The sequence below is a fragment of the Polypterus senegalus genome, chromosome 6, assembly GCF_016835505.1.
Source record: "Polypterus senegalus isolate Bchr_013 chromosome 6, ASM1683550v1, whole genome shotgun sequence".
Lineage (NCBI taxonomy): Eukaryota > Metazoa > Chordata > Cladistia > Polypteriformes > Polypteridae > Polypterus > Polypterus senegalus.
Genome location: NC_053159.1, coordinates 25,813,646 through 25,841,209, shown reverse-complemented (window position 1 = coordinate 25,841,209; position 27,564 = coordinate 25,813,646). Strand labels below are relative to the sequence as shown.

The window sequence follows — 27,564 nt, the reverse complement described above, 5'->3', positions numbered from 1 at the left end:
AAGCTTCAGGCACTGCAGCTCTCCAGGATCGGCCCTTACCACCCCAGTATATATGAACACACACACACACACACACACACACACCCCCTATGTACTTGAAGAAAGTGAAGATAGCTGATGGCTTATTTGCTCTGCCAGAGGACATGCGGGATGATGAGCAGAAGGAAATGAATGAACAAACACACATGTCTAGATCTGTAAAGGCCGACATGGACCAGGGCATTAAGTCACCCTGTAGCAATCTGCCTATCCAGGCAGCCTATTTACTTCAGCTGGTCCAACATGTTTAGCTTCAGATTAAATATTATTGAATTAATTCACTTGATTCAGTTTCCTTCTGTTTATTCTACATTTATTTTTGTACATAATAAATATGCACTTGATTTTTTTTAATATTATTAGAGTACAATAGATTGTATTGGATTGTAAAATCCTTCTTTGAGTGACTTCCTGCAGTATCACTAAAGTGAAAGGCAGTACTGAATGGATCATTCCATACCGATTTTTTTTATTATAGTGAGATAACAAACTGTATCTACACATCTCAATCCGTAAATAGGTTAGATCTCATATTTGCTAAAAGATTGGTTACTTTTAATAGTGTTCATGACAGGCAGTAATTATTTATCATTTCCATCGTTGGCTGTTTATTAAAAATACTTTTAAATGATTTGGTCTGACTCAGAATTACAAAACTAAAAACTTTTTAGCGGCCAAATCTGCTCGTGTTTATTACAAAGCTAAGATGTGCATTCACAGAAATGAGGGAGTCCAATTCATTTACAGCTGGGGTGTCAGATTTGGGTCCGGGGGCTCCACAGTGTTTTCAGGTTTTCATTTTAGGCAGTTTCATAATTAGATGGTATTTACTGCTTCTAATACAGTTTTTTGGTTTTAAGTTTAGCCCTTTGTAGAATCCACAACCCATGATACCTACTCTGTGACCTAAACTTTTCCTTAACCAGCTGTTATCAATATGATGCCAGTAATAATGGAATGGACAAGTATGTAATTATCATGCCATTAGCATTACCATCTGTGTGAGTATTGAAAGCATTTGTGCCTGTAAAATATTTGGAAAGAAATAAAAGAGGAAAAGCGAGCAGTTAAACTACTGGTCTGCTTTGGACCACTAAACATTTTGATCATTTTCTTAGAGAAGAAAATGTACAATATCAGAAATTTGTAATGTGGAAAAAACAGAACACTACCACGCAGTGTTGTTAAATAACATGCTTTATTAACATTAGAAATAAGCTTCTTGGAGAAAAACCCGTAGCCATTGTGCCCCCCCATGAAACTGATTTAGTTATACTGATTTGCCAACAGCATTCTGTTATGGATGGGAGTTTAATTTAGTGTTCTTCCCCACTTGGAGCTAGTGCTGCTGGGATGGAGTTGAGTTTCATTAAATAATAAAAGATGCAGATGTTCTGAGCCTCTTTGTTTAAACTTCTATATGTATAATTCACTAAGGCAAGACACCCATGGAAAGCACACAGGAAGGGGCGTGGATTCACTAAGCCGCCGACAAGCAAGACACCTATGGCGCACGCAGGAAGGAGCCACGTCCACCAACTCCAAGACCATTGGATACGACAACTCGCAGAGCCACGCCCACCAACTCGGACGCGAAAACACAGAAAAAACAGCGTCATTTATATTTGTCTGTCGTAGAGGCCACATGCACCTCCGAGCCACGTTGACTGTTCATAGAGGCATGTTTCGCGAGGTGAATCGCCATATGCAGCATGTAAAACGGTTTGCGAGGGGTATCCCATGGGATCCTTAAAACAATCCTTTACAACTGAGGTTAAAACACAATGAAGTAAGCAGTCTTTAAAAAACGAGTTTTCGGTTACGATGCACGACCGCGTGCACCATAGCAAACTGTTTTACACGCTACATACAGCAATTCGCGCTACTATCGTGGTCGGGTGTCTTGGTGGATTATATATAGAAAAGCAGCCAAAACCGCACAGAGCAATGAAAAGTCTACGTGAGTCACAGGTGCATGTGGACTGTGCAAAGACGACAACGACTCAAGGGACGAGTTGGAGGTGGGCACATGAGCAGGCAGGGCGCGATGGCGGTCCACCGGTTTTCAGTCACGGACGATTGTGTGTTGGTTCGTTCCTTGCATTGTTACAATGTTGCTTTTCTTGCTGATTTATTACATTACCGATTTTTCAAATGTTAATTTTCTTCCTGTGCTTAAAAATCATTAAAAAACCGGCCTGATTATGCGGCGTATGGTACGCCGCGGGTTGGCTAGTATGTTATAAATGATGGCAATGCAAAGGGAAAAAGGTGGTTGTGTCCTATATGAAAAATTATGAAAATATTGAGAGGCGTATGAAAAAATGGACAGAGATTAAAGTTAGCAAGAGTGATAGATAAGTGTTTGGGAATAGTGAGACAGCTGGATTTTATAAAAGGAAATATACATTAAAAATAGCAGAGTACATGGAGAAGTATAGAAAATAAACAAAACCGTTTATCCATGAATGACACTATTATATACATGACTGGAAGGTTACAGGGTATTGTCAGTAAAAGGCGCATTTCCCATTTTCACTTCTGTTTTGTTTCCTCCTTTATCCTCGAATGCGAGTTTAGTATTTGAAGCAATTCATTATTTTGAATACATGAGTTAGTGTGAACAAAAGTCCTTTCATTTTAAGATTGTATATATCCCGTTCATTAACCTGTCTGGGTGTGAAGTGTCCTCGTCTTAAGTGCTCTCACTTGCTCATTTCTGTACAAAGTGCAACTACTTTGTGTGCAGTGGTGACCGGAATCACTTTAAAAATGTGAAATGCTTGTCTTAATTTCTATTAATACTGAGTATGGCATTGCAAGAGTTAAAGAGGGATGTGTGAAATAAAGGTAAAGAAAAATAATTAAATAACAAGACACAAATATTCAGAGGTGAAAAGAGATGTCACAGAATATTTTATTGTCCATCAAAAGTGCCTGAAAAGATAATGTGAGTTATGTTAAAATGTTCAAAATCACAGAGTGGCGTGTTTTTCAGGTCACTAGGTTTGGAAGATAAAACTTGTACATTACCATCTTTAGAATCCTAAGGCTTTCCTGTAAAAAACGCTGTAAAGCAAATGTTTATAATTATCACCAATAATTTCAATAGGGGAAAAATATGTGCATTCCAGAGTCTGAAAAGAGGCTCCCATTTTTCCTGAAATAACACCAACTTCCATGAAAATGAATGCAATCACTTAAGTAGTTGGAAGCAATTACCAAAACACACTGTAAAGTTTTCCCCTTCATTAGTGGTTCACTAATACATTTTTTTCTGACTGGTTTTACAAGTGTGTTTTTTAGCAATCATTTACGTTCATTTTTATAAAATTATTATTTATGAGCACAGTTCTCCTTTAATCTAAAGGATTAAACAAAACAGTAACTGTAGAGTAAGGACAAAACAAAGTCATCAATATCACTTTCATTGAACACACTGAGAATGAAGAGAAGACAGGAGGGAGGTGGTGTCATCTTTACTGTGGACTGATTGTTGATTGCAGTGGTGAATGAAAAGGTGATGGAAAAGATAAAAAAAAAAAAAAGGGTTTAAAAGCCATCTCTGGATTGTCCTCATTCAGTACATTGCCCAAACTACTGTAGAATAACACTGTGCGGCATCAGTGCCCAGATAAGAACAGTATGCTGTGCTCCAGATATATGCCCCATGGCACCTAAAACAGAGTAACGCTGTGTGAAAATGCCACCTTGATTCTAATTAGTGTGAAGAAGTGAGAAAAGTGCTATATAAACAAAGAATAATAATAATAATTATTATTATTGTTTATTGATATGCCTCATAACTCAAAAAAGGCAATTAAGTGAAACTTCTTGTAAATGTCAACACTTGTAAGTTGAACTCTAGTGTCTTGGGCTGTACCTGTACCTTCATTTCCCAAATTTGCTTATTCATAAGGAGCCATCCCAGCAGAATCAGGTGTAAAGCAGAAACTAGCTGTGTCAGAGTCCATTGCACATGCGTCAACATTGACTCATGCCGAGCCGGTTCTGATACCCTGGTTAACATAAAAACGGCTTCTTTGGGTTGTAGGATACAATTGTTGTATCTGAAGAACAGTCAGGCAGACACAAGGACAATGTACAAAATAGCTTGTGAGAAATCCGGGTTTGAACTCCGGATCAAATCCAGTATTGAAAAATAATAAATTGAAATCATTTATTACTTAATATACCATAAGGAAGATTTTTATGTTGGCTGTCAGAGCAGCAATTTAAGAGGTGGAGCTGTGCAGTCATACTTCCTGTTTTCAGTTATTACTGCCATGTTTTTCAGTTTAACTGTAGTCTGGGAAGGGAAGAATAAGGGCAGGCCTGCGATACTGCATTATAATAATAAGGAGTTGGTGTTAATGCAGGCAGAACCTATAGGTAGTTCATCTGGTTGACAGGAGCTCCAGGTCTTTCTTTTATTAAAGCAGTGAGACACAGGACCTGTCACTCTTATAAAATTTGCAATTTCTTCTTCAAGTAAATAAGGAAATGCAAAATCAAGAGGGAAATTTCAATAATGAAATGGAAAGAGAGCTTTTAAATGAGCAGGAAAAGCATAAAGATTAAAAAAAGAATGATAAATGTTTTTTAAAAGCAGTATATGTTCTACAAAACCCTTTCCTGCGCTAATTTCACAGACTTCATTTCCAAAAGCACTTAGTAATTTATATAGCACCTTCCTCATAAGTATGGTAGCAAAGCATTATCCAGAAGCCACCAGTACAGAGATGTCTAGTAGCAGTTGGGTTAGGAAAGAGAGATGTAACGACTAAAGATAAGCACATCCTTCTCCTAATGCAGTGTCCTAGAGTGACATCAGGGTACAAAGCCTGGGTCTTGAGGATAACGTCTGGGTTTATTAGCATGGACAGATTTTGTTTGTGGTTTGGTGACATAAGAGTACTGTAGAGTAGAATTAGTGAATTCAGTACTGTAAAAAAAATAGAGGCATAAAAATGGGGTTGCGCAACATTACACTTTTCTATATTCAGTGTTAGCTGAATCTGTTTAATCCTATGGAAGATAACATTCATGTATTGGAGGTATTGCTGTAGGTTCAAGGAGAAAACAATATTATTACCCATATACATGAAGCACAACTTGCCGACCAATCCCCTCAGGACATGCTCCATTAAATGTTGGCTAAATGGAATGACCCAAAAATAAAACAAACCTTCAGGGATGGCGACTGCAGTTTTTTTGCTTGCTGTTTTCAGCCATCCATACCTGCCAATAGCCATTTCTCTGAGCAGGTGTGCTAAAGATGATCGCTCCATGTAAGATTTTGTGTACCGCACAAATTGCCCAAAGCGTCTTCTTGACTATGCAGTGCAGCAGGTGCTATCTCTTTCCAGCTGGTCTCGTTGGATCAACACCTCTACCTATGGAGGCAAATGGACCTGACAGCCTAAAAACAGTCTCTCCCAAGTGTTCTAGCACTCAACAGGTTTCCACCTCTGAGCTGTTCTTTTTCGGTGAATGCCCTCCTTTCTTTTTTAGCTCATTTACCAATATGTGATTCTCAGCATGGTAGGAGTTGCAGCTCATGCACAGGTCATGGTGGTACTAATGCTGCCTGCTGTTTGAAGATGGTCATGAGCAAAACTATGGCCTTCCCCAGATGATGTTGAACCTGGTGAAGATGCTGTGCTCACCTGTTTTGGGTGGTTGGTTTAGTTCGTGAAGCTGAGATAGAGTGAGTCTGCCATTTTATGTAATACCATTAACACTCAGTTGCAGTAGAAGACAAAAAGGAATTCTCCTCTTAGTGCAAATGGATGAGCTTTAGCTTACTGAGTTGAAGATCTCTGGTTTATAGCTAACATATCCACGGAAGAATGTGGAATGGACACAGGTGTGACCCCAAGGGATTTCTAGCAGATGACAACTCCATTAAGAACACTAAAAAGTATTTTCTGAAGACGATTGGTATTTTATATTGCATCTGTGCAAAATAACACAGCACTGCCCCAAAACCAGTATTTTTTGGAGTGAATTGCTTAGAATATCCTTCAGTTTTTGACAAGTAACCTCCTTCTCTTAGACATTTATCAGTAAATTTCCAGGCTGAGGGCATGATTGAACAAGGCCAGGCTAAGAACCCAAAGTAAGTCACCCTGGGAGACTGCCCGGTTAAAATGCACAAATTGCTTTGGGTGGCATATGTCTGAACAAAGTGAGTTAACTGCCATAGTAATCGCCTCAGTCATCACGGTTGTAGGACAAAGTAGGCATTGCCCATTCTGGTGGGTTTTTAGTGGCACACAATGCCTGTTAAAGACAGCAGATTTAACAGGGATGTGTAAATCCAGCACTCTGCCTAGGCAGAGTGGTGGCTCTGAGGATAGGGACCTGCACCAGCAATTGGAAGGTTGCTGGTTTGAATACCGTAAACGCCAGAAGGGACCCTACCCTGTTGGGCCCTTGATCAAGGCCCTTAACCTGCAATTGCTTTGTCCTGGGTATGACGTTAACCTGCATCCAGCCCTGGGAAAACCTGGCGGTTGGTGGGAGGATTGGCACCCCAGCCACCATTTTTAAAAAAAGAAAAAAACAAAAAACCTCACACTGTTCCAGTGTGGTGCTGAGGTGTCACCCGCTGCGCTCGGGTCCCAGTCCAGGTGGTTTGTCATCAGCACATGCTCCCAACCTCCTCTCTCTTGTAAATCCAGGTTCACCTATTAAGTGGCTGTACTGTGCTTCATCTGATGATAAAGGTGCAAATCTGACATCTTTGCAGAGTCCCCTTGAGACCAGTATGCTCCAACTGAACACCCGACAGAGCTATATTTCAACAAGCGACATCTGTGAAGGACAAAATAACTCTCCTGTGAGTGGCACTGATGCTGTAACTGTAAGTGACTTTAATCCAATCACCGGAGGTTACATATTCCTTCAGAAACTAGCTGCGCACTCCTCTGTTTGAAAGCTGATGGCCACTCTCTGTTTGGGGAGTAGAAAATGGACAATCTCTTATTTTTGTGGACATGAAAGCTGAGATCCACTCAGGCAAGCCCATCACCATGCCTGTGACTGAGCCACATCTGAGAAGACTGAGAAGTAGCCATTACTTGAGGAAGGGAACTTTAGCATATAAAATCTTGTGTCAGAAAGAGTAACGATTTTCTCTAAAAAGTTGCAGAGGATACAACAGAAAGCTTAACTGTGAGCTGAGAAAATCACAGCATGTCTCAACAAAGGACCACATTGCAAAGAGAAAGAGAGTGCACTCCAACCTAAGAAGAATTCTCCACTTGAACCCAGAACAACAACAGTAACAACCCCATGCAACATCGGATACCATCCTTAGACTTGCTGTCGGACAACTATTTGTGCCAAGATAATTTTGATCTCTAAATAAATGTCCAGTAAATAGACAACCTCTTCTGCGTTACACGTTTGGCTGTCTCATCTGTCTTACTTCCTATCGTCGGTGTCAATATGTATACATTTGTCATGTTTCTAGAATCCTTGTTTTTATTAATAAATTGTATCATTCTGTTTCTTAAAATGAGTGTTCTTCAGTTACCTTGATATAAGTCTGGCAGCTGTAGAGCGCCTCCTACAGAGAAAGGTAAGCGAAATAAAGTAGGAGCTTTACTGAATTAAGTCATTTCATCTCAAGTGGTCATACCATCCATACACCATATTGCAGCATACAGTGGCATGAAATAACATTCCCCAGGATCACTAATACTAATAATTTAAAGTAGATAGCAATAGATAAAAACAACTAATAATAAAAAAAACAACAGTAGTAACAAGTGTAACAATTGTTCTGCATATAAAGAAACTATTATAACTGGGTTAGATGCTATAGTGCCTTCTGCCACATGGTAGTGGGACAAACATGGTGGGAGCGGCCCTTTATAATGCTGTAGATTTTGCGGGTGTAACGCTTTATAATATTAATTTTGGACAAAGAGGTCCCAGCGATCTTTTCTGCTGGGGGCACTATCCATTGTAGGATTGTGAGGTCAAAGACAACTGCAGTTTTCAAACCAGACAGTGATGCAGCTGTTCAGAATGCTCTGGATTGTGCCAGGGGTCATAGACATACTGCACCTTCTTGGCTATGGAGGTGGTGTTAATTGAACAACTAAGGTCAGCCTCCAGGAGAACACTGAGGAATTTGGTGTTCTTTACCAATTCCTTCAAAGAGCCTTCGATGTACTCTGGGTTATGGACAGCATGGACTTCCCTGAAATCAAAAATCATCTCTTTCATCCTCTCCACATTAAGAGAGAGTTTTGCACTTGCTCCAGTCTGACAATTGTCCTATTTCCATTTTGTAAGCTGACTCGGGCCCATTTTTATTTATTTATTTATTTTTATTTTTTTGCATTGTTGAAGGTAAGACTGATAGTTAATTAACCCTTATTTTTCCCTACACGGTGTTCTGCTTTAAGTCCCACTGCAAGTGAATCATTCTTAAAGACTTGCTTGATGATAAATGTTAAGTGTAGTTGGGTGCTTTCAAGAGAGTCATATTATTCTGAAATGTTGTATCTTTGAAAGGTCTCTGGAAGTTAAATGCATTTTGAAATAAGAGAAAGTTTATTTGCAGCAGTCAAAGATGTGGTGCTGTATGTATGAAATTGCTCACTTTCTCAGGGTTGTAAAAGCAAAATTGAAATTGGTGGTTACGGAACTTTTGCTTTTCCTTTCAGGATGCCCTCCTGCTTAATTAGGATGAGACATTTATGTATAAACACAAACAGTTTTGAAGTTGCCAGCTTGACCTAATATGTGTAAATGAACAGATCCCAGTAGATTCTTGGGGATGGCTATCCTGGGATTTTTCTTGGTTTATATTTGTGAAAGGGACTATAATGTTTTAATGATACTAAAATATTCTCAAAAGTGTTTTGTTTGGGTTTTTTTTCTAGAGCATGGCTCTGCAAAGTCACCTCAACCCTAGGAGGTCACTGGGAGATGGGCCATTACATGAGGAGAGTTAGAAAAGGTCAGCTGCAGAACTGGTATCTGCTCCTTTGTGTGAGGAGGAGCACTGCTAGAGCCCTACAAAATGACCTACAGCTGGCTACTGGTGTGCATGTTTCTGACTAAACTATCAAAACAGACTCCATAAGGGTGGCATGAGGGCCCGACACCCTCTAGTGGGACCTGTACTCACAAGTTCACACTGAGCACATGTGACAGATTTGAAAGAGTCTGAAGAAGCCATGGTAAATGTTATGCAGCCTGCAACATCATCCAGCACGACCGGTTTGGCAGTAGGTTAGTGATGGTCTGGGGAGGCATATCCTTGGAGGGTTGCACAGATCTGCTAATCAACGGTACCCTGACTGCTGTTAAATACCAAGGTGAAATCCTCAGAGCCATTGTCACCTTACACTGGTACAGGGGCCTGGGTTCCTCCTGGGTCAGGACAATGCCTGGCTTCATGTGGACAAAGTGTGTAGACTGTTCCTGGATGACGAAGGCATTGATGTCCTCGACACGTTCCCCAGACATGAATCCAATTGAGAACCTCTGGGACATTATATATGTATTGGTGCATCCGACGCTGCCAAGTAGCGCCACAGACTGTACAGGAGGTCACTGATGTCCTGATCCCACATGATACCATTCACCATCTCCTCAGGAACATGATCAGACTTTGTTGGAACTGCATACAGGCACGTGGGGGCCATAGAGACCATTGAGTCACATTATGAATTGCTGTGATGAAATTCCCACAAGTTGGATCATCCTGGGATTTCAATTTTTGATTTTGGTTTTCGGTGTGATGTTGAATCAGCCCTCAATGGGTTGGAGGTTTTCGTTTCCACTGACGGTTGCAACATCATGTTGTTCTCAATGAATTACATAGTATTTACTCAGTAAAGATTTTCCACTTGAATATTTTGTTCGATATCGGATGTGTGATTTAAGTATTTCCTTAATTTTTTTTCGAAAAGTGTAGTTTCTTTCATAGTTAGCACTGGGTTCAAGTAATTTGCAAAACAATAGCTAGTGTTACATTAGTAATGTAGTAACTGCATATAAAAACAATTTAAAAGGCAATTAAAAAGATTCGCTGACAGAATTTTTTTCTGTGTTATCAAAGTGCTTTGGAATACATTTCAAAATTTCAAATCAGTCATTCTTTGTTTTGTGCCTTGAACAGCAAACTGTTTTTAAAAATCAATTTCTAATATTGCAATTCAAACAAAACTGAACAATGTCCTCAAATGTGTGGAAAGTATTACATGCCGATTGTGTAATCCATCAAAAGGGCAAGTGCAGGGAGAAGCAGCTGAGAAATCACCTTTAAGAACTGCCTAGAGAAATGGTGAAGCCTCTTATGTTTGAACTCCTCACTTACGCCTTAGGCAGATGTCTTAAAACACTACTTTAGTTCTCCTGGCACTGTTTGATACAGACATCTGTTCTTGCAGATCTTTCATCTTAAGTCAGTTTTGTCTTTCAGGGTGGATGTGGCTGCTCCATTGTTGAGTAGACCACCTTATTTCATAAGTAGCACACACACTTAGATTTAATTAATTTCTTCATTTTTCTTTCCTCATCTAGCTTGTAATGGTTTGCCCCAGTTGCCCTGCTTGTAAAAACCATATTAGCTGATTGGCCATATGGCCACTGTGATCCTGATTAGGATATATTTGACAGTGAACACAGGATGCTAGTTCATCAGTCTGCTTCAGTTTTTATCCTTGGAGTCAAAAATGTTTTATGCATTTTGATCTTTTTTTTTTCCATTAATTTACTCAGTTTTATAAAATCAGCACAGACAGTGACAGAGCCGGAATTTTGAATCTGGTTCCCTGGAACTTTGATGCTGAAGTTCTTACCACTGTACCTCTATGCATATTTTTGTGATGTTTCTATAATGATGCCTATATATATATATATATATATATATATATATATATATATATATATATATATAATGTGTGTGTGTATATATGTGTATATATACTGTATGTATATATACAGTATGTATGCACACTCCCACACAATACCATACCATTTTCTAAATCAGCTTAATCCTGGAGCAGGGTCAATGTGGCAGTCAAATTGGAAAATGCTGTCATTGCAATTAGATATATAATGATAATGATCTGGACTAACTGGAAATGCAAGTTATATATTTTTAATAGCCTTGGCTCATTGCATTGGACTTGTATAGCTTACCTAAAAATTATTTGCATTTCCAGTTATAATGGCTTATTGGAAAATGAATCTTTTTGCAGACAGACAAGAAGGTTTACAATTTAACTAAAAGACATATTGTGTATATATGTGTGTCTGTCTGTGAGTACATACAGTATGTTTATTGTGTTTTTTTTTTTTATTAGATGGCTGGAAGTGCTAGGGTCTGCTTGTCATGCGTGTGTCCTTTCTGGACTTTTTGCAGATGTCTTTTGCCTTATTTTAGTTTGCGCAACTTCTGTTAATATTATTCTGTTTTGCTTTGTGAGAATACCTCATTAAAGAGCTATTTCATTAATTCTGTCATATATGTAAATGTTTTACAAGTAATTCTGTTTTACTCCATATTTTTTTTCTTCTTCTAGGCGTGTTCATTCCCTTACTGGAATTGTGTAGCACATTTTGAAAAGGCAGCAAGATGTCTGGGGCCTCAGTTAAGGTGGCTGTCCGGGTTCGGCCGTTCAACTCCAGAGAGATCAGCAAGGAATCGAAATGTATTATCCAGATGCAGGGCAATTCTACCAGTAAGTCTGTATTTTTTTTTCTTCTGTAGCAATGTTTTTCCTAACAGCAAAGACAGTTATGTCAGTGGCTTGCTGAACATTGCTGCACAGCTGGTCACTTGACCAGGGTGGTTCAGGCAATGGAGAAGGGCCAGTCCTAACAATTGTGTGCTGTAATTTTAAAATGTACATTCCAGGCCTGATTTAACATACTTTTTGACTGCATAGAGCCAGGATTTGAATTCAACAACCTTGTACAAATGGAAAATAGTTTATCTCTTAAAGGTAATTTATACTGTTACAAAATAAAAGTTTCAATTGTTGACTAGGCAGTGCTACCACAATAGGGAAAATACTTTACATGTGGATCATCTGGTCAATGGGCAGGAACCTTGTGCTCTCTAGTCTAGTGCTTTACTCAGTAAAGGCCGTGCTCTTTTCTAATCCCTCTGTTGCTTGACATTTTTCTCTTTATTTAGGTCTTAAGTGGTTTTATTTGGTGAAGTCATATAAAGTAAATGATAAAATACTGTGGATTGTGCTTATAGGGTTTTATCTTTGGGACCAAGGGTTTTAATTCACAGTGGCATTAGGAAATCGCTTGCAGAGTGTTATTATTTTATATATTGCAGGAACAAACCTAAAGGGATATTGAATATAATCAGTTAGAAGGAAATGCTCATAAACAGCACCACCTAGCCCATCTTTATTGATCTAACTGAAGAAAATTGATAATGTGATTGTAGTGATTTTTTATGTAATCATTTTGATTGTGTTGTGGAAAAATGTATTACTATTGTGTTTAAAGTACTCACTGAATTTGTGTCCTTAACATGGTTTGGTACTGTGAACCACCTATTAAGTCTTAAATGCAAAATATCACATGTAGCCAGGTTTAATGAAACACACAGGATGTTCCAGTAATGCTGAATAATTTTACAAAAACGTATGCAAGAGCTCTGTTGCAATAAACAATATACTTGGCCTTGGTTAATCTTTTTATTTTGCCAAATGTGTTCTGTCAAAGTTTGCCAACCCTTCAAAAAGATTAATTCATATTTCAATTCAGAACAAATGTCCATTGAACCTAGTGAGCCATGTTGCCATTTAGAGGGTGTTTGATATAATGGCATTTCTGTTAACCAATTCTAAGGGGCTCTGCCCCCTGCTCGCTTTGCTCGCCCACCCCCGAGTTTGGTTTACCGGATATACTTTACAATTTAAAGAAATTGATATTTTCATGGAAATTGTTTACATATGCATTATTTTCACTTTTACTTTAAAACCTGTGTTTTGGTTAGCTGAACACACACTAAGGAGAAGAGGTTGGATCATCTGCTGGCGAGTTGCGTGTTCTGTCTGTCACACTGCCCGTCGATCATTTAAAAGCCTGTGCAGTAGCTGTCCTTTTGCCATTTCGCGTTTCTGCTGCTCGTGTTGTGAAGGGGGCAGTGGCGTAGCGTGGGTGTCAGCCGCCGGGGGCAGAGGAAAATTTTGCCGCTCCCTTATTTAGGTATTTCAATTTAAAAGACTAAAATATACAGTAATTCTTTGCCGCCCCCTTAAAGTGCCGCCCCCACTACTCTACGCCACTGGTGGGTTTGGCTTTACGCATGCTAAGGAGTAGCAGTCTGGTCGATCTAGTAGATCATCTGCTGGCTTGCTGCTGCTGGTGAGCTGCGTCTTCTGCTTGTTGCTTGTCGTTGTTTTAAGAGCTGGGAGCACATGAAGCATGTCTGCCAAAAACATTCCAACAACTGCTAGGTTAGATGTCCATGAATTTGTTTTAAATGTTTTCTCACTGCCTTGTCTCGCGTGACATTGAAGTGTCTCTCGCGGGACGTCAAATTGTCTTCCGAGAAGATCACGTCTCGTCTCCCTTCCAGGATTTTTTTTACATATTAGAGCGATGTGTAAACCTGCAAACCACAAAGACACAATGTCATTATGGTGTATACTTCATTGTGATACTTGATGATGCACCTGCTGTTACCACTTCATGGTGAAAAGAGAAGGAATGGCAATATTTGTGTTAGTGCTGCCTGCTGCTTCTGTATCCTGACTAGACTTTACAAAGCTGTAACAAAGGAAATTATTTGGACTGAACCATCTGATGTGCAAGTCTTCCTTCCAGCATGGAAAAAAAGTGTCCCAGAGTGCACTGCTTGAGGCTTTAAAGCTTAGAGGGGAGCTCTGGGAATGCATTTGCACAATTGTTAAGTCTGACTGGAGAACAACTGGCTCAATTGTTCTTTTTATAACTGATGTAATGTTGACAGTATCACGTATTCTGTAAAATCCAAAGGAGATTGTCTTATAGCACTGCAAAAGGACTTTTCACTGTTGCGCAGGCTTTTTGTTTTAAAGATCAACTAGGAGGTAGAATTTAAAAATAGTTATTTCTAGTTCCTGCATATTTGGAGATTTGGATTACTGGAAAAAAAAATCTGCAGTCTGCATAGTGGCCTGTGTGGTTGGCAGCAGGCCTGTTTCACCCTCCCCCATTTCGCTGATCAAAGCTGACTGCAGATGGTATGCTAAAAATGCGTCCGGGGTCCGGCTGCTCAAAGAACTGGTGGCTTTGCCGGGAGAGCTATGTGGCATAATGCAGGAGAAAATCTGCAGAGAGGGAGCCAATGCACCAGACAGGCATGTGAAGAGAATAAGTCCATCTATTGAATGATTTTGATCTAATCTTGTTGCCTGCTTGTGGTGTTACAAGCTTAATAGTCCCCTAAAACCTAATGTTTGAATAAGCACCGGGTCTCTGTCTGGTAATTAATAAGGCTGCCTCTGGGCCCTATCGTTTTTAATGTGTGAGAGAAAGCTTTCTGAAGGTTATTCTCACTGCAAGCTGATGCACAATGTTTGAGCAGAGACACGTGCTGTGGCGCAGTCCACCTTGCATTTGCTCTTTTGTCTGTAGTGCTGTGCTACTCAGTTCTGTTTCTTTAGTCCTGTGCCTGGCTCTTCTTTTCTTGTCCAAATTCTATTTTTTCTTGCATTCATAATTCAACAAACCTATATAATTGCTTAAATTTTTTTTTATTGTTTTCCTCTAGAATTATTATAGCTAATTTAAACCTGGATAGGAATTGGCACAAATATTTGCGAACACACTAAATAGTGAGAATGAAAAATCACCCATTGTGTTTCTAATGTTTCTGTCACTTCACTGTAGCTCAAATGTTAGACTGCCTGTTCCTGAATCCTCTGCCTCGGGAGTTAAGATCCTGTGGAGCAATGGGCAAGTAGATTGTCTTTTGTAAGATGTAGTATACAAAGTACAGCCACAGTACATTTAAGGATATCCCACTAGCTGCTGAAGTTTTCACACTCCTGCCGTTTTCTCCTGCTGGCATGCTTAGTCCGCCAAACAAAGCAGAATCCATCAATCACCCTTTTAATTTATATAGTGCCATTCACAGAAGCCACAGTCAGAATGCATTTGTCGTGATCATTGTTTAATGGATTGCCTCTCACATTGAACATTGTGAGCTCACAGGGCTCTTTACTTCGATTTCTCCATTATTCCCCCCCTTAACTACTAGTATTAAATTACTAGCTAAAGTAATTCTGTGCAGATTGGAAATTGTTATTCATAGGCTGACTCACCCTGACTAGGTCCATTTCACGTTGTCTATATTTCTCTACTGATAATATGTCGCCTTTACCATGTTGTTGATACAGACTCTAATTTCAACACTGCGTTTGCTCTGTTTTCTCTGATAATACAATGCTGTGTCTTAAGGCCAGATGAGAGAATTATTTTTAAAAAATAGTCATTTGTGAGTTAAGTGTTTATTTTCTCATGATATAACATTAAAAAACCCAAATACACATTGATAGAAGAAAGTGTTGTGTTTATAAAAAAAATTGAGTGTTTTGTATGGCATTGATTAAAATGCAAAACTGAAGCAATTCGCTATAGTATCATTTAGTAATCTTTTTAGGTACGCCTGAGGGATGGCCAGGACCCTTTCTAGACCAGGTTACCCTCAGATAAGAAGGACGGACGGGGTGGTTGATGTGTTTGGGGGTGTGGGTAGAATATTGTGCAGAAGGCATTGTCTCCCCCAAATCACTAGATGGCAGCCCCCCAGGTTGCAGCAGTGCCACAGATTACCACAGGGCCATATGGGAACTGGAGTTCTTTAGCTCAGCCCTGTTAAGTTCTGTGAGTGCTGCCAGGGGGCGCTGTGGGGACTAGTGAGCCTTAACTTGTCAGGCTTCATCCTAACCTGGAAGCACTATTGGGCCACAATTATGGGACACCAGAAGTACTCCAGGGTTTCATATGAAAGGAGCTGCCGTCCACTGCTCCAGGAGCAACGTGGGGAGCAACAAGATGAAGCTTTCTGGTAGGAGCGGAGGAGGCAGTAACAGAGAGAGAAAGAGAAGACGGAGAGAGTTGCAAAGTATTGCTGTGTGCTTTGTGTAAATGTACTTATGCTGTGGGGTGAAAAACACTTCCCGTAAGAATTTCCCACAGTAAAAACTCTTGTTTGTGGTAGAGTTGTGTCCAGAGCTTTTGTGTGTCAGGTGTTTGGAGCTCCCCCTGGTGTCCACATTGCTTTTTAGTCCTTTTCCCTGTCCCATAGCTTGAATTATGTTAAGTTCATGGCTTTGGACAGTTTAACACTGCCAATATTCTATCTATAGACTTTCACTCTATGCAAGTCTAAATAGTGTTTGCAATGTGTTTGTGGCCATTATTATGCTGAAAGGATCCAGATGTTTGTCATTAGGTCGTTTTTTTGAAGGTTCTGCATGGCGAACAAAAATCTCTGTCGGCAATCGTGATTCAATCATGAGATCTGCTGCACCATTGACTGAATTTACTCCCAAACCATCAGCGAGTTGCCAGTATGCCCCACCGAAAGTTAAAGACTGGCATTTCATGAGAACTCTTGTTTAGGCTTTCTGGTGTCTTTGTGAACCAAAAATCTAAAAACATTTTTACTTCTTGCTTCCTAAGTCTTTAGGCCTCTGGTCATCACCCAGTGCTTTATAGCCTATTGTGTACTGCAGTCTCTTCTTCTAAATGCCTTTCCTCAATAATAGGCTCTTAGCTGAAGCACAGGCAAGCATCCCCAACAAAACCATTGCTTTTTAAGCTTTTGTTGAAGCTTTTGTTTAGATGTGTCATATGATTTTGCCGAGCAGGCAAGCGCTTCACTGAATTTCCGTCTGTCCATTAAGGGAGTGACATTTAAGTACTGTTTTTAGATGCTGATGACATTTTAGGACTTCCACTGACTTTTCTTCCTTCAGAAACTTGCACTTTATTTTTTTATGACAATTTAAACACAATATCTTGAAAATCTGGTTTGGTGTGCCATTGCTCACTGACTGTACCATTAGTGATACAAACCAGTTATTTTTTTGTTTTTCAAAGTCAATTTGAATAGTATATGGTGTTGGAACATTACCTGTTATTTATAAAATTGCTATAAGTTTATACATTTTCTGCACCTTTTGTGTCACGAACAAGATTACCCATGTTTGTGGCATGATTTCTGCTTTGTTTTTTTCATTTTGTTTGTTCGTTCACTTAGCTGCTTTCAACATGAGTTTGATAGTTAAGATCAGGTCACCACTGTTTTAAAATGATTTTATTGACTGCAGGTTTTCATTACAATGCATACATCTCAAACCAGTAAGACATACTTTATAATATCTCATTCAGATCCTGGATCATCTGCTTTACTCCCTCATTATCATTTTTTTACCTGCAGTTTTTTGTGTCCAGCAACCTTTTGTTGTCAAATAACAAAGAACATTCACATTAATATTATCTATCTATCTATCTATCTATCTATCTATCTATCTATCTATCTATCTATCTATCTATCTATCATGACAGATAGGGGGCACTGTCACTCCCTTGTACCCTCAGATTAGACGCCAGACACCAGATAAAAGTCCAAATATTGACTTTATTATAATAACAGTGCACAAAGCCCCCCACTCCACAATACTCAATAATAAACAATAATCAATCACAATTCACAAATCCTCCACTCCCAGCAGCTCAGTCACCCTTCCTCCCAACTCGGCTCAATCTGCTGGGGTTTCCCATCATCCTTTTAAGTCCTTGACCCAGAAGTGCTTCTGATCCCTCAGTCCATGTGATTCTTAACACTTCCGGGTCAGGTGAAAACTCCTTTTCCTCATCCCGGAAGTATGTCATTTCTTCTGTCCCTGTGACTAGGACGTACTTCCGGGTTATAGTGCAAATAAAAATTTTTATGCCTCCCTGCAGCGTCCTCTGGTGGCCCCCATGGTATCCAGCAGGGCTGTGAAGGAAAACTCCAATGTCCATAATGCCCTGCTGGAATTCGGGGCACCTCCATGTTGCCGGGAGGACTCCATCTGGCGGCATGGGGGTATTGGCCGGGATGAACGTCCGGCCATATCCCTGTCTGTCTGTCGCCTACTTGTCATCATTTTGGTTTTAATATATGATCAATATGATTAACACCAACCTTGTATGCATTATGGATGAATAACAGATCTGTTCTTTTGACATTTACAACACTATCACTGTCCTCTGTGTTGATGACATACATTCATGTTGTGTTTCCAAAGTTGCATCTCACAATTGAATATTCTTTATTTAAAATGTTAAACCTCACTGTAAGATCTAGAAATGTAACTTGTTGAAATTTTGCTTTATATAGAAGAGAGATTGCCCGTTATAATTATCTTGGTACTATGCATGTAACACAGATTCTACTCAGCAATCAAAAACTGCCGCAAAGATATTTTCTGATTTGAATCCCAGTGTACTCTACAAAAATACAGAGCTATAGTATAGTTGTTGTATACATTTTCCCCACTATTGGTGCAATGGTACTTTGAGTATTTTAGACCTCTGGTGGGAACCAAATTTGCAGCATCTTTGTGGTTTAGAGTGCATCAAGTCACTACACCACAAGGCCCATCTCTTGCTTTAGGCTCATTCATGTTTTTGTAGATGTTCACTTAGTTAAGTGACCAGTGTGATGATATGTAACTTATCACAATTGTCTGTCATTTATTTCAGTAATGCAAATCTTCAGAACTAATCAAGTATATTTCATTTTCATGTTTCTGAAGAAGTGTTGCATCTTTCCCTCATTTTGTAGGACAGTTCATAATTGGATAAGCATTTCAGTGTTTTACTATAAATTTAGGGGATGTTGTATTTTTTGTATTTACTCCTTTTGAAGACTTGTAACAAATCAAGCAGTAGAGGATAACTCGATTCCACTAAGAAGTCATTGTCCAGATAGGATTCAATGAATTTGTGTTAAGACACAGTTTTAGATGTATCTGATGTCATCTGTTACACTTTGTTTACACTTGGCCACATTTTTTAATATGGTATAAAGTGTGTAATACAGTGCATGTAGAATATTGTGCTAAAGACCTTAGTAAATGTGTGGACAGAAAGTTAAAACTTTCATGAATATGTTTTACTTTAGCAATTTTGATATGCAAAATTGCCAGCATACTGTATTTACCTTTTACATATTAACAATTTAAAATAGCATTATTTTCATGAAATTAGTGAATGATGAAGTTTAATTCATAACAGCAGCTGTCAAAAGCCAAAAATTTAAGTCATTTGTGGAAATAGGATTTCTTGGCTTGCCAGTTGTGGATGTTAAACACTAGATAGATAATTTGGTATTTATTAAGGCTTTAGGTTTATATATACATATAGTTGAAGGCAGAGTTGTAGAGTTGAGGCAGGTTCACCACTTTTACATTTGGATGATTTATGTCACACATACATACACTGTAAGGCTGCTAATGATAATGTGTGTTAATGTATTTGGACTCATGTTACGCCCTGGCAACATTAGAATCGGGCCACCTTTGAAAAGGAGGAATGTATTTAACTTAGCATATCTGATCTATACTAGCTTTTTAGTGTTGAGATTTTTTACAAGCCTATAAAATGTGTTGGATGTGCAAAGAAATACAAATTAGATACAAATTCTAGTGTAAACACAAACCAGTTTACATTCTAAAACTAATATTACTTTTGTGTCCACAATTATTTCTTCTTCCATAGTAGTTCCCATTTTTAAATGGGGCTGTTATTCTTTTGACTACACTTCTCCGGTAGAGGTTTCAGCATGATTTTTATGATACCTTTATCAGATCCACAAAATACTGTGTCTGCAGTCCTAACAACACTAACAGAATTTCAGAAGATTACTGGTCACCGAATCAATTTGAATAAAAGTGTGCTCTTTACAGTAAAAAATACTGTTCCATTTAATATCTTGGTTTAATTGGGTCTTAATATTTGTCTTAATTTGCATGACCCTAAACTGAAATTTTCCATTTAAAAATTGGAAAAATGATGTGCAATCATGACAATTTGACTTTGTTTTACGATTACAGAATGTTATTGCTACAGTTAATAGCATTAAACACTAGCATAATGCAGGAGCTTGCCCTGAATGGAGTGTCATGCCATCACAAGGCATATTCACAGACACATGCACACTTACTCATACTGTTCCAACTCATAGTTACTAATTAGCTTGATGTGTACATTTGTGGAATACGTATGGAAAGCTGAAGTATCCAGTTGAAAAAAAATACCCATGCAGATATTGGGAGCAAACACTAAATCTGCCTATGAAGTCTTCAGTGCAGGATTCGGCTTTGGAGGTTAGCATCAGCACTGCTAAATCCTCCGCTACTTCTCTATTCATCATTGCTTTAGTGGGTGCTGTAGCCAAATATATTTATATAGGAGAACAAGGCCAGTTGATTTAGTTTTAAATGTGTTAAGATGTGTCAGACATGTGCACATTAAATGGTTGTAATGCCCTGGGTTTTTTGTGATTGTTGGTGTCTGTCCACATTTTCTCGCAATGTTAGTCATTAAAGTGACATGTAAACCATTCCTAGCAGCTGCTTCAAAGCCCCTCCTCTGAAGAGGATAACATCTGTAATGCTTAGAATCTGTTTACTCATATATACTGGCTTCCTGCTCTTATAATAGATTAATGTTATAAGGGCATTGGTGTTCACTGTGGTTTCTCTTTCAGCAAATCATTTTATCAGGGATGGTGAACTTGAAAGTGCTGCCAATATCATTTCTAGACCCATGTTGAACTTTATGGATAGCTAAGACTTGTACTAAATTTCTATAAGTGGAATTTTAAACATAATACCTTTGGACATATAGGACTGTTCAAGGAGTGCACTGTTTTATAACGGTGTAAAAGTGTAATATAAAGATATTTTACATGCAAAATAGCAAACAAATGTCACACAGATCAGACTTTTTATTTTTATTTATTCTTGTTTATTTAGGTGCATTATATAATTTGAATGTATTACAGTTACAGATATCCATTTCTTATCTAGTGTAAAAAATTTAATTTGTTTACTTACTTGAGGTGACGCAGTGGATGCTTCCAGTTTGTGGGCTAATGTATGAATTACACATGTGAACAGTGCAGTTCTCTGGCACATTTGACTACTGTGTCCTAAAATGTCCCTCTTCACAGAGCACTTTGGAGTTGCTTCTGCAACTTTACACTTCTCTTTGCTCTTCTGTTGTACTGACCTTGTCAACCATCAATCCATCCATCCAGCCATTATCCAACCCACTTTATCCTAACTACAGGGTCACGGGAGGTCTGCTGGAGCCAATCCCAGCCAACACAGGGTGCAAAGCAGGAAACAAACCCCGGGCAGGCTGCCAGCCAACCGCAGGGCACAGACACACAGACCCACACACCAAGCACACACTAGGGACAATTTTGAATCGCCAGTGCACCTAACCTGCATGTCTTTGGACTGTGGGAGGTTTTTTTTCTGTTTAGCTGGTGTTCATCAAATTCCTTGTCTAACTACTAAATATCATTTAGCGTCTAGTTCTCTACTTTAAAAGTTTCCTCCCAGTTATTTAACATCATACCTTCTTGATGATCACTTGCATATTTAATTGCTTTGAGTAAAGTCATAATGATAACTATAAATTGATCTTTAGTATATTGAATTGTTTCATCAGTAAAAAAAACATACTTTGTATATTCCAAATAACCCCAATTTAGTTAATAAATAAAAAAAACACACACACAAGTTTTAGTGTTTGGCAACACCCACAGTATTTGAGCTATAAATACTATAATTTAACCGGATTAACAACTGTAATGCTTCACCAATCAAGATTGATGTTTCCTCTTTTTTTTTTTTCTACACAGAACTCCCAGTGCATTTGAAAGGCGAAATTGTACACTTTTTTTTTTCTTTCATTACGTCAGCTTATGTGTATAGTGCATCTGAAATTTGTCTCTAATTAAACTCCATTGTCATTTCGAGCTTAGAGTTTAGAGAACCACACATTAGATGGCTTCTTTATTTAAAAAAGAGAAGGTTGAGCCAAGCCACACTAGAGCTCTGAAAACAGGCCACATTTAAAAAGAAAAGACCATTTTTCTCATTGTACAGAATGTAATTCATGTAAATGATGTGAAAATCTCAGTCTTGAACATATTCACACATTTTAGCCAAGTTGCACAATGCGTAACACAATAGGTTTTGGAAAGTTTTGAAATTTAGATTTGAATGTTGAGAGTCCTATAGTAAACACGGCTAGTTTGTAGGCTTATTTTTGAAACATCTACCTGTAGTATAGATAGATTTGGAAATTGACTGGCTTTGTAGTCGTCGGCGCACTATTAGAAGTGCATAGTGAAACCATACACACTTTCCAAGTGGAGCCCACTGCATACTTTTTCAGTCAGGCCACCTAAAATAGTGTCTTTACAAATGAGAGGGAATTGTATGCATCATATTACATTTTCTGAAATGTAAGTTTATTAATAAAATGAGGGAAAAGTATTTGTTTTACAGGATGTTAAAGGGCCAGTTAGAGATGCAATATTTTGACATTATTGGCCTTATTAGTCACTGTTTGATTTATGGTCTTTCTTTCTTTCTTGCCTTTTTAATTTATGAAAAGGCCTGATTTTTGAAACATCGAGCAGAGGCAGAAACAGGGTAACCATAGAACAGTGGCAGGAAGCCCGGAAAAACTGGAGTTAAATATCTACATGGGCAGTCTAATGGGAACTACAGAGGAAACAAAGAAAAAAGGGAAATTGCAAGCAAAAAAAGAATAGTCTAAAAATGGAATTAAGAACATTAACAGATTCTTTCTAAGAAGTGATCCAAAACATTGGCTGTGGTACATAATAAGGATTTATTTTTTTTTTATCACATGCCAGAAAAAAGCATTAAACTTCTATATATGTTATTGGGAAAGAAAGAAATGAGGGAATGTACCTTTTGGTAGATTCTGTTTTGGTCAAAAGAGAATAGTCTTGAGACAATGGGAATTATTAATTTTCTATGTAACCATTTTTAAGCATTTGCAATAATAATTAGTCACTTGTTTTGCATTACCTCACAATGTACAACTCAGAGAAAGAAAGAAACATTACATATAGTAAACAGCTTATTGTAAGTGTGGACCACTAGGGCATGTACAGCCACCCTAACTCCGACACAGACAGGCAGGACACAAATTGTCACATGGCACACATGTTTATTTTTGAGGTGCCAGTTCTCAGCAGTATACATATCCACAATGACAGCACAGTCTTTTCCTTTTCTCTTTTTCCCGCCTCCACTCCTCTCCCAGCAAGCTTTGTCCACCTCCTCCTGATTCTGGCTCCTCGAATGGAGTGAGGCGGCTCCTTTTATTCTACTCCTGAGAGTGCTCCAGGTGGCTCATCAGTATTACCTGGAATCACTCCCAGATGTGGTGGAAGTCCATTGTAGGACTCTGCAGCTCACCCTGGTGGCCCCAATGGAACCCAACAGGGTTGTGCCAAACACCAAGTCCCAGCGTGCCCTGCGGGAATCTGTGGTGTCACAGATGTCCAGGAGGGCTTCCCTCTAGCATCCCAAGAGAGGTAGTTCCTCGGAGATGCTTTCTCCCCCAGTTCTTCCATCCAGCTGGCATCCTGGCCGGGTAATGGCTGAAGCTGCCCATCACATAAGTTAATGCTACTCAACCTGCTTAATCTAGTTTAGGGTCATAGGGACCAGAACTAGTCTCGGCAACATTTGATATAAGTCATGTAATGGCCATGAGTAGGAGCCTAGTCCACTACAGAGCACAGACATGCACACGCATACACAACACACACACACACACACAGAGGGCTAATTGAGATTCATCTCTCAACGTGACAAGCATACCTTGGGGTTGTCAGAGGAACCCCATCTAAACATGAGAAAAATGTGCAAATTCCACCCGAACCATGAACGGGAATGGATTTCTTACCAAGGACAGTCAATTAATGAGGATGCAACATTAACCACAATACCACCTTCTAGAATTTGTTCTTTCAAAGACAAAAGTCAGAAATAAACTAAAAAAGTGTCCTTCATGTTTTCCATACATTAGGAAAAAGTGTGAACTTTTTTTGGTGTTACAGGCATCACATGCATTTCTGTTAGTTGTAATGTTAATGTATAATGGCTTATTTTTTCATGAGGGAAAACCTAATGTTCTTCAGCGTGAAAAAGTCTCAGAAATGCTCTTTGAAACAATTTAAATGTTTTTGTATAAAGTACCTTTTGAAGTAGTAAATAATATGAATCTATGGTGTCTGAAATTTAAATTTTAGTATAATAATTTTCATAGCGAGTTTAATTACAACTCCCATGTACAACATAACTTTCTTAATCTGAAGACTGTAATTCAGGGTGATATGAGGGCCAGGGACCTTTCCTAGCAATGTCAGATACTATCCAGAGACCAGCCCTGGACAGGATGCTTGTCCACATTTAATGAACAAACACTAAATAACCAGTTAACCTCACTTGCTCGTCTTTGAACTTTAGAAAATCTCTCTGCTTGCCAGTGTGCCTCGCTTATTTAATTTTTTTTATTATTATCACAAATAGTTCTATTACTTCTTAAACTACAAGCATATTCTTAAATATCATGTAGATATTAAATGGTATGTATTGTTGTTATTATTTTCATCTTTACTTTTTTTTTTTTTTTTTGAGATGTTGCTTTCCACAGTCACTGGAAATTAGGACTGTGTCATAATGGTGGCATCCCTCAGATAAACAGTAGGTATGTCCAGTAGCAATTGACTTTGTGAGGGGAAAAAGAAAACAGCAGTCAAGAATTTAATAAGTATTCACTCACACTAATTTTTTGGGGGTTTTATTTAATTTCTCCTTCATACATAGTTGTTTGCTAATTTTATTCAGATCTGGTTTCATAAAATGGGGCTTCACCCTTTCACCACTTTCCACATATTGAATAATCAAAATATAACCTGTTAATATAACCATATTTGCAACATGGAATATATTGTCTGTAACATTTATTCTTTTAAAATGTGAACCTCTGTTGACACCAAATTATTCTCTCAATGGTTTGAGTGGAGAAAGTAATAAAGTACTAATGAAAGTATGCAGTTAGTTTGTTGTCCAGTGGCAGGTTATTCCCTCAAAACACAATCACCAAAGAAGAGCATGATGTGCATTGTTTTAATAATAGTGATCATTGTTCTATTCATATAAGTTCTAATCAAACAGTGGAGCAACAAACTGCTGCTTTGTTGACAGGTGGGTTTCAAGGTCAGACCTAAGAAATGTGTGATGATTCAAACAGAAAACCATTTATGTTTGTTTTCTGTGAAATAGCAAAGAGCTTGCAGATGCTTTGTACTTTTTCTACAACCTTAGGCAAAACAATGTTAGCCACCACAAGCCTGGCTTTTCTTGGCATGTGTCGGTGTCTTCAAGACCCTGCTGCCTCCTGTTTGTTTAAAGTTCAGGCTGAAGTTTTACGATTAGGCATCAGCTCTCTTGATTTTGACATATTTGATTGTCACCTGCTTTACGTCCTTTTGGCCAGAAGATCGAGTGCTGCTGCTTTCAGTTAACACATTTCTAGTTTAGTTGTAAGATAAGCTGCAGAACATCTTATTTTCATATATGCCTTCTGGCTTTCTAGAGTACAGTTGGATGTTGCTGTGATGAGGATTCATTTTGACATTTAAGACTTTGCCTGCTTGTTGCCATTCCTAAAGAAGTGGAGGGTTAGGTAGTAGTCATTTTTAACATTCATTTTTTAATTTATATTACTTTGAAAAGAGTAGCCACGTGTGATATTAGGTAAATGACATTGTTCAGTACAATATATCTGGTCAGTGAAACATTGTATTTAATTGTGAGGTCTGAAGATGAATACAAACACTTAACAGTAATACTAGTAGTCATGGTTATTATTAAAACAAAAAGAAAAAAATTGCACAATCCCCTCCCACAGCCTCTTGCAGGCAAACTAAGTTTTTGTATTAAATGGACCTTATTGGAATGTGTCTCCAGACTGAAGTGCCGGCTAAAATAGGTGCATATTTTGTCATAGTACTTGTTTAATTTCAGATTCAATTTAAGGAGTACTCTACCCTAAAATGATACTCTTTTTTGACATATTACTTAACTAATGTGATTTGTTGTGTAGGCTGAGAAAAAAAGTATTATGTTTTAATGCAGGAAAAAGATTTAAAAAGTTTCTTATACCCTATAAGTCCATGTTGACCAGTGTTGGACAACAGCAAGCAATTTTAAAGCATTCATAAAAAAAAATCTCAGGTTACTAATTCTTTGTAACTCAGCCAGCTATATGCTCGCAACTTCCCAAATGCATCAGTTTTTACTAAAACATTATTAAATACTGTAAGTCACTTCTGGGTAATGCACACGTGAACTAAAATGCAACATGCTAAGATGTGCCCAAGCATTTGAATTCAAGACTTATTCCATATTCATTGGTCGCAAGTCAATTATCTACTTATTCATTGGCTAACACTGCATTTCACTTCACGTGATATCAGAAGTGCAAAGTTCACTGAGAGACGTGTACAACTCAAGTTTAAAAGTTGGTGAAATACGAGAAAAATATTATCAGGAAGTGAGTGTGCCTCAGACAAGTGCAATGCCAAGGTACTTCAACAAGCAGAAGGTTAGTTCACCCTTGCAGCTTCAGAGCCTGATGCTAAATAGTTCTGCGGAGTCCCATTTGAGGATATGCGTGCAAATGTGTTGACTGGAGGCGGGTCTTCAGTTCACATGCGAGGGGGCGTCTGAGTGTGTTCCATTTTAGTTTACAAGTGACTTATAACAATGTTTAGTAAAAATACTTGTGTTTGGAACATTTTGAGCATACAAATGGATGACTCCACATATGAATTATGTGACACAAGTAATGTGAGGATTTTTTGTAGATGTTTTTCACATCATTTGGAGTTGTACAACACTGGATGCTATTACTTTCTATTATGGCATAAACATCTTTCTCTCAATTCTACATTAAAACTCATCCATCTCTACAAACCTCCCGAGGTAAGTAACAGAAAAAAATATAACTTTTGGGTGGAGAATTCCTTTAAGTAAGCCAGTGCAAGCATTTTCATTTTTCTTCTACAAAAATAAATGCATAAAATCTGAAGAGATCATCACATAGTACTCAATAGTACAGTTGCTTGAGATACATCGTGGGTCCAAAAATGTTTGTAGTCATAAAACTGTGATTTAGTCATCACAATGTATTCCTGATTGTCACAGGAGAAGGTTGGTGTGGGTTGGAGTTTGTATCTCAATGTAGTCATTCCCCATCATGTGGTGTTGTATACTCTGTTGTAAGAGAGCAGCATGGCTTCTATTTATGGCTCTGTCATTTGTCATCTGTGTGGCGCAGTGAAAATCACCATCCATAACCCTACAGTTTATCATTTCTTTAAAGATTACAGCAATTCACCTAAAAAATAGTGAAAAATAT

At 38.4% G+C, this 27,564-nt stretch overlaps 1 protein-coding gene across 20 annotated transcripts in view; it reads left to right on the top strand.

The window, feature by feature from the left end:
• Positions 1-27,564, top strand: part of kif1b (kinesin family member 1B) — a 175,266-nt gene that overhangs the window by 5,501 nt on the left and 142,201 nt on the right. For all 20 annotated transcript variants that reach the window (XM_039755637.1, XM_039755631.1, XM_039755630.1 and 17 more), the window contains exon 2: positions 11,595-11,753. In XM_039755637.1, coding sequence (XP_039611571.1) covers positions 11,648-11,753 — 106 coding nt within the window. In that variant the 5' untranslated portion in view covers positions 11,595-11,647. The remainder of the gene's footprint in view (positions 1-11,594; positions 11,754-27,564) is intronic.